The sequence below is a fragment of the Chinchilla lanigera genome, unplaced genomic scaffold (assembly GCF_000276665.1).
Source record: "Chinchilla lanigera isolate Chin_1 unplaced genomic scaffold, ChiLan1.0 scaffold00065, whole genome shotgun sequence".
In the NCBI taxonomy this organism is placed as follows: Eukaryota; Metazoa; Chordata; class Mammalia; order Rodentia; family Chinchillidae; genus Chinchilla; species Chinchilla lanigera.
In genome coordinates this window covers 13,868,892-13,880,693 of record NW_004955466.1, presented here as the reverse complement: position 1 = coordinate 13,880,693, position 11,802 = coordinate 13,868,892, and the positions used below count along the sequence as shown (strand labels likewise).

At 43.1% G+C, this 11,802-nt stretch overlaps 1 protein-coding gene across 1 annotated transcript in view; it reads right to left on the bottom strand.

The window, feature by feature from the left end:
• Window positions 1–11,265, bottom strand: part of Tbpl2 (TATA box binding protein like 2) — a 27,874-nt gene extending 16,609 nt beyond the window's left edge. The window contains exons 1-5 of the mRNA XM_005399237.1: window positions 11,212–11,265; window positions 8,672–9,132; window positions 7,830–7,917; window positions 4,910–5,001; window positions 1,759–1,926 (exon numbers count right to left, since the gene is read on the bottom strand). Of these exons, the coding sequence (XP_005399294.1) occupies window positions 1,759–1,926; window positions 4,910–5,001; window positions 7,830–7,917; window positions 8,672–9,132; window positions 11,212–11,262 (860 nt within the window). The 5' untranslated portion in view covers window positions 11,263–11,265. The remainder of the gene's footprint in view (window positions 1–1,758; window positions 1,927–4,909; window positions 5,002–7,829; window positions 7,918–8,671; window positions 9,133–11,211) is intronic.
• Between the last annotated feature and the right edge of the window lie 537 nt (window positions 11,266–11,802).

The window sequence follows — 11,802 nt, the reverse complement described above, 5'->3', positions numbered from 1 at the left end:
CTCTTGATAATCTCCTACCTCTTTTGTCTCTAACTCACTATTATTTGTCTATTTGTTTTCCTGAGAAACTATTTTGTAGATAACAATATGTAAAACAATAACCATTGATAATTTCCTACCATTTTGTCTGTAATTTGCTAAGTCCCCCCTATTATTATGTTTTCCTTCTTTTACTCTTTAAAATTAAAAAAATGCAAAAAAATAAATACATAAATAAATCATGGTCTCACTGTATAAAAAGCACTAATCTGATTAATTGGAATAAGTAAAAAATGAGACAACAGCACAAGTGGTATAAAAATTTGCTTACAGAAATGATGGCAGGAAACTTCCAAGTATTTGGAAAGAAGCATATGGATAGGTGATGCATATAGAACTGCAATAGCCACATTCAAAAGAGAAGCTCTGAATGTCACATCCTAGTCAATACCAGAAGTACAACACAGGAACAGAATCTTAAAGGTGGGGGCTGGGGATTTAGCTCAGCGGCAAAGCGCCTGCCTGGCAAGCGCAAGGTCGTGAGTTTGGTTCCCGGTACCGGAAAAAAACCAAAAAAAAAAAAAAAGAATCTTAAAGGTGGTTAGAGAAAAGCAACGAATCACTTATGAAAGTAAGCCCATTAGAACTGCAGCAGACTTCTGAACACAAACCTTAAAGGACAGCGGAGCTTAGGGTGAAGTGTTTCAAGCCCTAAGAGAACAATTTTCAACCCAGACTTACATATCCTACAAAACTTTCTTTGTAAATTGATGAGAAATAATGTATTTCCATGACAGAAAGAACTTAAGAAATTCATGAACACCAAGTCAGCACTCCAAAAAATTCTTAAGGATATCCTAAAAAGATCAATGAAGTCAACAATGCCAAAAAAAAATCTAATAAAATGAGTAAGTGGCAGGAGGAGCCTAGCAGGGTTAATTGAAATTTGTTGTTTCAGCTTTTTGAGGAATCTACATACTGATTTCCCTAATGGTTACAACATAATTCTGGATTGAGTCAGGTGTCTGGGCCACCACACATACCCTGGGAGTGCAGGGATTTGGTAGTGTTCCCTTGGCCCCCTGCACTGCTGTCCCTCAAGACCACAGCTGGAGGGCAGCTGTGGACAGGGAGGGCACTGGCTGTGTGGAGGGCAGTTATTGAAGCAGCTGTGAAATGTAGTGGTGCTCCTGAGGAAGCATCAAAAATGACCTTGAGGTAGGACTTAAGCTACACCCACAGGAAGATGCCCCATCAACAAAACAAGACAACTGGATAGAATCAAGCTCACAGGATAAGCTAGAGCCATTCTTGCACCTTCTCTCCAGCACTCTCCTCTCACCCGCTGTCAGCTGCTTCCCACCACCCAGCTCACGGGCACACCTGTCCCAAGGCCACTGTTCCCTATTTTATAAGTCTGTAGATGAGTGGGCCTCAATACAGGAGCCTCTAGCCAGCAGCACTGGCATCATGAGTGAGCTTTGTAGGACTGCACATACAAGCAAGGTCTCTGATGAACAGCCCCACCAGGAGTGTAAGCTTGGTAAGCTGTCCAGGTGACTACAACACAAGTGAGATGTGAGCACCAGAACTGCAAAAGATGGAGCCCTGGAGGAAGGGGTGAGACCCCAGGCGCCACAACTCAGCCCTCTGATCTACTGTCCCTCCCCCATTATTTCTTCTAAGTTAATCACGCTTTCTCTGAAAACACCCTATATAAGCAGCCCATAAGGTAACTTCAATACCTTATAACACAGAGCCAAGCCTGCTAACTCATACCTGCTGAACTGCTGGTGAGTAAGCACCAGACCTTCCAGCCTGATGGAAAACCTCACATCACAGCTTCCAACCATGTTCTGAATTTTAAAATCAAGGAACCTGGCAGGGAAGCCCAGCTTCTGCACCACACGAGCATACTTTCTCGCTGCCAGTCGAGAATGTTCTTCACTGCAAAGGGGAAAACAAGTCAGATTAAAGACATTCTGACCACCACCCCTCCCACTGTTCCTTGTACTGACATCACCTTCTGGTTGTGTTTTCACTATTTGCACCACATTCACCATGTAGTGCATGGCTCTGTGAGAAGGACCTTCCTCCCACATCTTTGGCCCTAGCATCCTATCTAAGTCTGGTACAGTGTAAACTGTTGAACCGTACACCAATTTTACCCTAATTTGTCACTTTTGCACATAATGTGCTTTTACTTAAGCATTATTTGATAAAATGGATTGTTCCAGCATTGGCAATATGAGTCCTCAGGAAGGAGCAGCACCTGGAAATCTATTAGAAAGGCCAGGTCTCACCTCAAACTAAGGACCCAGCAAGCAGATGTCAACAAGCCCACTAGAAGCTTCTGATGCGTACTGAAGTTGGAGAACCTTTATCTGTCTAAAAATGTATGTGCTACTAATATGAAGCGACAAAAGAGATGCTTACCAAAAAATCAACATCAAGAAAGAAGATATATATGTGCCAAGTGATATAAATGTTAAAAAAATTTTTAATACCTCAAAATCTCTCCAGTTGTCTTTTCTTCTTTTTTTAAATGCTACGGGGCATTGAACCCAGAGGCACTGAGCTATATCCACAACCCATTTTATTTTGAGACGAGGTTTTGCTAAGTGGCCCAGCTGGCCTCCAATTTGCAATCCTCCTGCCTCAGCCTCCTGAGTAGCTGGGATTAGTAGGTGTGCTCTGTTGTGTTCAGATTTTCTCAAACAAGTGACATTCCACTCATACCCAGCATAAAGAAGAAACATATCCAACTTAGTGACTGTTCTTGAAGCATTTATCCAAAATAAATAAATAAATAAATTTAGAAGTTAAGGAAAAAAAAAAAAAAAAAGAACCTGAAAGAGTGAATAAAAATTAGGAGGTATGCTAGACATTTTGAAATGAAAGTAAACTGCTCAAAAGTAAAGAGCAACTGGGATGAGGGAAAAGAGAAAAAAAAGAAGGGGAAATTATGTATATATGTATATACAGTATAGCTAACATAGTTGCACTACTGACTTCTGTTGCTTTACTGAGAGGAACAGTTAATGATTAATTATTTCATTAATCGTGCATGTCTCTGTTTTCCTGAGAAACCATTTTGAAGATATCAATACATAATACAGCCACCATTGTTAATTTCCTACCACTTTGTCTGTAATTCGGTATTGCTTGTATTGTTCTTATGCAATTTTGTAAATGGATGTCTGTTAATATGTTTTCATTCTTTTATTTTTAAAGTAAATTAAAAAAAGAAAAAAAGAAACCATAAAGAAAAATATTAGATAGGTTGACTATACAAGTAGAAGTTTAAGTTATGTTTTAATAAAGTCAATGCAAAACAATAAATAGTAACCTACAAAAATATTTATAGCATAAATTGGTAAAAATACTTAAATTCACTAAGTGTGGGGCATACATCTGTAGTTCCAGCACTCTACGAGGCTGAGGCAGAAGAGTCATGAGTTTGAGCTTGGCCTAGACAAATTTGTGACTTAGCAAGACCCTGTCTCAAAACAATAAATAATAAGGGCTGGGGACGTAGCTCAGTGCAAAGGACTTATGTTTAATCCTCAGTGCTGAGATGGAAATAAATCTTAAATGCAAAAAGTTACTAACAGCCATGTGTGGTGGCACCTGCCTGTAATCCCAGCACTTAGGAGGCTGAGGCAGGAAGATGGCTGCAAATTCCAGGCCAGCCTGGGGTACAAAATGAGTTCAAGCCCAGCCTGAATTACATAACAAGACCTTGTCTCAAAAAAAAAAAAAGTTACTAACAAAAGATAAATATCTCCATAGAATATTGGTCCAAAGACATAGTAAGCAATTTACAATTTGCATATGAACATAGGTAATCTAACTGGTAGTTAAGGCAATATAAATTAAAACAACATAAACTTTTGCCAATTAAATTGCTAAATATAAATGAGGTTTTGTTTCTTTTGTTTTTTGGTACTGGATATCAAACTCAAGGTCTTTGCACTGAGCTACAACCCCAGTTGTTCTGCAAGACTTTTACTTTGAGACAAGGTCTCGCTCAGTTGCCCAGGCTGGGCTTGAACTTGCGTCAGCCTCCCAGAATGCCAGAACTACAGATGTATGTAATCACGGCAGACTACAAATGGTAAAGACAGGCAGTGTTCATAGGAGAAAATCAACGTGGCGCACAGTGCCAGCTGAGGATGAGCTGCCACAGCCTTCAGGAGGAAGACTTGCTACCCATTTCTAACACTGATGAGGAGAGCAGCTCTCCTGTATCCTTGGTGGTGTGAGAACACACAGCAGCCCACAGGCCTCAGCCCTATAGGAGATCTGGGAAAGGCAGGTCTTTTCAGAGATTCCTAGTGGGCCAAGGCACAAGAAATACCTAACTCATAAAATTCTATCCACTGATCTGCAAAGAAGAAAATCCACACACAGTAACAACTTCTCCACTTACTACATGCTTTTAACTTATAACTTTTCAAAGTTATAACATGCATTGTCATTACTGAAGCTTTTTAAAAATTGTAATTCACCTTAAAAACAGTTGTAATAGCCCAGTTAACTCCCTTTGGTTTAACAGAAGGACTGTAAAGTGTGGGGTATAACTCAATATTATAAGACTGAGTGCTTTTAGCCAGGCATGATGGCGCGCACCTGTAATCCCAGCACTCGGGAGGCTGAGGCAGGAGGATTGTTGTGAGTTTGAGACCAGCCTGGGCTACAAAGTGAGCTCAAGGCCAGCCTGAACTGCATAGCGAGACCCTGCCTCAAAAATTAAAAAAAAAAAAAAAAGACTGAGTGCTTTTAACTCACAACTTGGCATTTCATGAAGTTAACTATTCAGCTAAGAAAAATATTTTGTTTCTACTACGTGCTTTCAAATATTAATGCCATGTTCCTTGCTTTCACAGTGAACTTCCTGTCTAGGAAGGTTTGGGGTGCTCCTCCATACCTTTTAGCTCCTGTGCAGACCATTTTCCCAGAGCTGAAGATGAGGGCTGTGGTCCTGGGCTCTCGAATCCTCATGATGACAGCAGCAAACCTCTGTGCAAGGACACCAAGAGGGAAACAACGAGAAGTGAGGAGCGAACCGACCTCTGTTAGGAATTAACACTGGCCCAGCTGAAGAGCTAGGCTGGATAGGAAGACAGTCTGAAGAAGCTGAGACTGGATGAGAAAGCCAACCACTGTCTGCATCTGTTCTGTCCATGTTAACAGAAATGATTATGTCTCTAAAGTGTAATTTTAATAATAAGTACAAGTAATTTTAACAGCTAAAATTTGAGTATCTGTTATGTTGCAGATCCCGTCCTAAGAACTTCGCAGGTTTTTTCTCATTTGTCCTCTTGAGAGGATAATTTGAGTTATCCCTCCTTAGTTCACAACGAGTTAAGTAGTTATTTAACCTCCAATATTACATAAGACATGGTAAAGTTACATAAGAAATGGTAAAGTTACACAAAACCACAACTACTCAGACCATTACATTGACATGCTTCCTTTTTCTTTCAAAGAATCTTTGGAAAAGAGAGTACGAAGTACAGTGTGTTGTAGGCCTCCCTAGACTCCAGAAGGCACCAAACAAAACCAGAACAGTGTATACAGTGACTGGCATGCTGAAGATGAAGGGAAAAGCTGCTTTGCCAAGTGCTTTCAGTAGTAATTCTCAGAGTGTGGTCCCCAGCCCAGCAGCACTGGCAAGCCCTCCAGGTGGTGCTGCGGGCTGAGAACCACTGGTCCACCACACTGACACGTCACTAAATATGCCTCCTTATCTGCCACAGACATCCGTCACTGAGTCTCCTCTCTGCAGTCAGCTGGGATTGAAAATGGGACGGTATCATGCAAGAATACATGTCTGGTCTATGCTACTCCACAAGATCATGGATCATTTCATGGTCAGAAAGGCAATTTGAGATTAAAGTAGAAACATACAGAATGCGGAGTCAGCACTACATAGAGCTGATCATGTTCTAGTGATGTTTTACAAGAGTATACTAAAAGGTAAACTCACCTGGTATTCATTTTGTTAAATTCTTTTTTTGTTTTGGGGGGCAGTTGTTTGTTTTTTTTGAGACAGGGTCTCACTGTATAGTTTAGGCTGTCCCTAAACTCACTATGTAACCCAGGCTAGCCTTGAACTTGCAGTGATCTGCCTCAGCCTCCCAAGTGCTGGAATTACAGGCATGTGCCATCACACCTGGCCATTTTGTTAAATTCTTAGAGTAGCTTAGGTGCCATGCCAGGATTCCTTTGAGTGTTAGGTCCAACATCAGACTCTATTTCCCCCACAGACACACAAAGAAAAGGAAAATAAAATGCAGGCTCGGTGTGGTGGAGAATATGCTTAAGATGCTGGCTGTTCAATATGGTGGTCAGCCACTGCTGCTGCCATAAGGATTCTAGCTCATTATTGTGTTTCTGCTCTTATCACAGCCACTAATACAAGCTGCATAAAAAAGGAGAGCTATATTAGATTCAGAAGTCAGCATCAATACTACCGAAGCAGCAAAAACAAATTCTTAATCCATAAGTAGTTGATTCCTGCATTCCTACGACTATGACCCCATAAGTGCTCCCCGACCTGCACTAAGCCAGTGAACATTTCCCAGAGGACCAGGCTACATGCTCATCTTTGCACCCCCCAGCTTGAGGCCTGACAAATCACTACATATTAATTCTTTTAACAAATCCTGTGGGCAGCAGGTCATGGGAGACCAGTTGCCTGCCCTTGTAAGGCACAAAGAATCCATCTTATCAAACTCTGAGGAGAAAAAAGAAAAACCCTGTATCTTACTTTAGCAATTAGAATTTTAAACAAATTGACCTTCTCAAATAAGACAACTTCTAAAAGGAAAAATGTCTAAGTGTCAGCTAGGTGGGACAATGTTTAGAAATAATTGTTTACAAGAAGATGATGGCATTTTAAGGAAGCCAAGGTCCCAATAGGCTAAAAAAAAAAAAAAAAATAGTCATACTGAAAGATCTTGACTGCAAAGAAAAATCTTAGTTTTATTATTTATTTTTTGGTTTTTTGACACAAGGTCTCACTTTGTAGTTCAGGCTGGCCTTGAACTCAATACGTAGCCTAAAATGGCCTCAAACTTGTAGTTATCCTCTTGCCTCAGCCTCTTGAGTGCTGGAATTACCACCATGTACCACCATGTCCAAGTTTTTAAAAAAATTAATTAAGTTTATGATTATATTCATTATAGGGAATTTGTACCTGTACATATAAAACTTGATTTTTTTTTTCCTATTCCCCTACCCTCTGTTCAACCCCTTTTTATTTACAAAAGACTTGTTTCCATTTTTCTCTTTCTTTTCTCATTATTTTTCCCCAACCCCGAATCCCCCTTCCCGTTTGAACACTTGCTTCCTATTTCATGATATCTATTACATATTTTGGTCCTTATTTACACTTTCAGTTTCTCACACCAGAGAAACAATGTGGTATTTACACATGTGTGTCTGATTTATTTCACTTAAGAGAATGGCCTCAAGGTGCATCCATCCATTTAGGTAGAAATGTCTCAAGCTTATCTTTCTTTATGGTAGAGTTGAACTGCATTGTTAAACACACACACACACACACACACACAATCTTTCATCACTTCATCAGTTGATGCACCACATCCAGCTTTTAAAAAAATCTTAGTTTTAAAAACCACTAAAATACTGATTTATTCAGCACAATAAAATTACTTCTTATAATTTCAAAACAGAAAGTGAGATAGTTAAATTTTTATACTGCCAAAACCTTTCACTAAAAATTTTTTAAAGAAAAAAACAAAAGAATGCATCAATATCATGATCATAGGAAGTAAATTTAAGGAAAACCAAAACGTTGAAAGGATCCTGAGAAGTCTTACCTTTGGGTTATACTCTGCATTTTTGGCATGCAAAGCTATTTTCTTGAGATCTAATTTACAGGCCAGGTTCACAGTGGAAACTATGTTCCTGAAGAAATAAGTCTATTTAGAAAATTACATAGAATAGAATTTTAAAAGACAAAAATCTATTAACTCCCTTATATCATAGGTTATACCTTAGCCACTTTCTGGAGGGAGAACTCTTCTCAGTGTGAAATATAGAGTAACATAGTTCTTGGTAAGGTGTAAATCCCAAATGCCAAAATGGCTTTTTCTAAAATTTCATGACTAAAATTGTTTTAAACTTTAAAAAACACTGCCTCAAAATAGAAACCACAATTTCTAATCAACTTGCAAATCAAATTCCATTTCCCTTCTTTACATCTTTTGTGTTTACCCAACCATAACCACAATTTTCAGCACTGCAGTGAGGTAGTATAAACAAGCCATCCTTCAAGAATGTATCTATTAATTTCTTACCCTCTCTTAAGGGTTCAAAAATTAGTGCTTCATTTTACAAATAGCCAAACTGTCTGAAAATGATAAATCGTTAAGAACTGATAATAATGAATTCAGAAATTCTCTGTACACTATTATATTGAAATTGGTTGTCAGGGCTGGGGATGTCAGCTCAGTGGCAAAGCGCCTGCCTGGCAAGCACAAGGTCGTGAGTTCGGTTCCCGGTACCGGAGAAAAACCAAAAAAAAAAAAAAAAAGAAATTGGTTGTCATCACATCCAGGAATATAAAATGTGTACCCACAGGCACCCCTCAATTTAAAAACAGTGTAGTGCAAACGTATCCCAATGAAAGGGAACCAAGCAAGAACAGACAGACACTCACTGCAGCTGCGGCACAATGCCAGAGCACTCTGAGGCAGGGGCCACTGGAGTCATGGCGGTTATGGCCAGAGGCAAGGCCCCGGAGACTGGTTTCTCAGGTGAGGGCTGGGCAGAGTCGGCAGCACTCGGGCATGGATGTGCGCAGGGATTTGGTAAACCACTGCTGTGCAAGCCCAGCTCAACATCCTGTTCGCCAGGTAATGGCAACTTATTTTGATGACTTTGAGCTTTGCAATTTTCTTCAGTTTCATGCTGGCTTCTAATGACAGTCTGGTCTCTATTTTCTTGAGTCAATTCATCTGGTAGGAAGATAAGATCCATAGATGAGAAATCACCAGATGTTTCTTTGACTTCTTCAAGATGCGACTCCAATGTTGTCTCTGGATTGGATGAATGAGGTGTGTACACATCACAGGGTACAACTGGGCTGAACAGAGGAGACAAGGCTGGGACAAGGTCATCCTACGCAGTTCCCAGAAGAAACAAACAACAACAAAGCAGTGTTACACCAAGGAGACATCATGCTGGTAGTGAGCTCAGGCTGAGCAGCAGCTCGAGACTGCTTATACTCATGCCTTACCTCTTTCTACAAAGTCCCGTTAGGGTCTACTACAGTATTATGGCATACTGCACAGAAACAGGAAAGTCTATTTTTAAATGCAGAGAAGACATTTGTCACAAAATGCTTTTCCTACTTGCACGACATACCTATTAACTCATCAAGTTCAATTCAATTTTGTAAAAGAAGCAATTGAGCAACTATGTCCTGTATTGTGTGAACCCTGAACAGATTCACGGTTACCTGAGTTCACTATAAATTTAATTGATTTAAATTATTTTTACTTTCACATTCATATTTTAGAGGAAAAAATTATGTGAAGTTAAAATATAGTCTTGAATGCTAGTATTCAAAATGACCCTGCATCATGTTTTTTAGTCAAGGAAGAGATAAGGAAGAAAGAATTAAATTTAAATGTTAAGAGCAGTTTGGACTGGGTTGTAACTCAAGGGTAGAGTGCTTGCCTTAGCATGCATAAGGATCTGGGTTCAATCCTCAACACCACAAAAACAAAACAAAATATGCTTACCCCAGAGGTAGTGGTGTTTGTCTGAAACCCCAGCATCCTGGGAGGGAGGGTGAGCCAGGAGGATTGCAAATTTAAGCACAGTCTGTTCAATTTAGTAATTTAGCGAGAACCCATCTCAAAAAAAACAATTTTTTCTCTAAAGTGCTGGGAATGTACCTTGGTGAAAGGCCCTGTTTTCAATCCCTGGTACCCCCTCCCCCCCCCAAAAAAAACGTTTAAGTCATTGTGTAGTACTTCCGGTCCGGAAAGCGATGGATGGTGGGGACATAGGGTCCCTCCAGGAAGCAGCTGCTATGAAATTCACGGGGTTTATCATTGAAAAATCCCATCTCCCTGCTATGCGCCTTACCACCTGCTTCCACCCAGCCGCGCCTGCTGGCCGGACCACCTGCGCCTAGATTTTACTTCTGCGCTCCGGGACGAAGCTGCCTACCCTAACCCCACCAGCCGGGCCCTGTCGTGTTGTTTAGCCTTTCCGAGTCCTGCAGAGGCAGATGATCAGTTGCTCAAAAGAAAAACACTTAGGAACACGATACTATTCTCCTGAAACGGGATTCACTTGGTAGGGTGTCGTGGGCCGTCCCTCCGCTCCGCGCAGCTGCCGGGGTCTCTTCGGGGTCTCTCTCTCCTCCCATCAAACACACTAGGGAAGGACAGAGCTGTCAAACCAGCCAACCCGGCCAGCGCTCGCCCTGGGCATCACGCCCGGGCACCTCGGAGTCCCTGGGCCACGCAGGGGACCCAGGAGCCTTTGCCTGAGCCCCGGCCTTGCCCAGACCCGGGATCCCCAGAACCCCGGGTCTCTCCCCAGCGCTGCTCAGTGCGCGTGCGCCTGTAAGACCTGTTCTCGCCGCGCCCCACCCGGCTTCCAGGCTGCCTCAGCCGGGGTTGGGCTGAGCCTCGAGACCCGTGACCCTCCCCCTACCACGAACTCTCAGCTACAAACAGTGGCTCTTTGGCTCTTTTTTGAAGACACCGTGGTCTCCTCTACAACCCTCGACTCTAAAGGTTTAAAACCATCTGGAGATTGCGCGGCGTAGGGGCGGGCCTGTGCGGTCTGGGTCGCTGAGGCAGGAGGGTCTCTTGAGCCCCGGATCAGGGCCAGCCTGGGTCATCTGGCGTAGGAGTGGGCCCTTGTATCAAAATGTTGAAAAAGGCTCGGGGCAAAGGCTACAGGTTCAACCCCCAGTGTGTAATTGGGAGTTAATTGAAAGAAACCTCAAGTGCCTTTGGTCGCCTCTTGCAACCCCAATCCCTAGGCGACCACTTCTCCAGCCGTCCCAGAGACCCAGCCGCGTCCTCTGGCGACAGGGGTCCCCATGCCAGCACAGCCGAGCCAGCGGCCAGGGACACTGGGGCTGGGACCGGGACCAGGACTAGGACCTGGGCGCCAACCTGGGAACACACGCCTGGAGCTGGAGGTGCCCGGCTCTGCCGTGGCTCCCAGACTCACCTGGACGGCGCACGGGTCCAAGTAAAGCTCCAGATAGGGCGCCTCCTCCATGATTGCGGGAGGGCAAGGCGGGCGCCGGCTGCCCTTTATCCGCGGGCGCCCTTTATCCGCTGCGGGTTGGGGCTGGGCCACACCCCCACCACCACCACCGCATCCAGCACAGCTGAGCCGCGCTGGCCCGCGAGGCTGTGGCTTCGTCTGAGAAGGCGGCTCTGCTTCTTCGCAGGCGGTGACTCAGGTGTGGCGTCCTCGCGTCCTGCTTCTCACTGCCAGTCACAGACCTCGCCTAAAGCCCCCCACGACAGAACGGTGCAGCCCATGGCAGCGCCGGGTGGCTCAAGAAGAGAGCAGAATCGGATGCTTACGAGCTGGGGCCTCCTGCACAGCGCTGTCCGAGGTTGGGGCACGGACTGCTCCTTGCCGCCCTTCCGCCCCTCTGCAGGTGAAGGACTGTCCTCAGACTGGCCTGACACACAGAGAAAATAGCCCTAACAATTGGGTCACAAAAGAAATCTTACAGGACTTTTAATCAAGAATAAAGGGAACACTTTGATATACCTGGAATTGTACAGGATGGTACGTCATTTAATT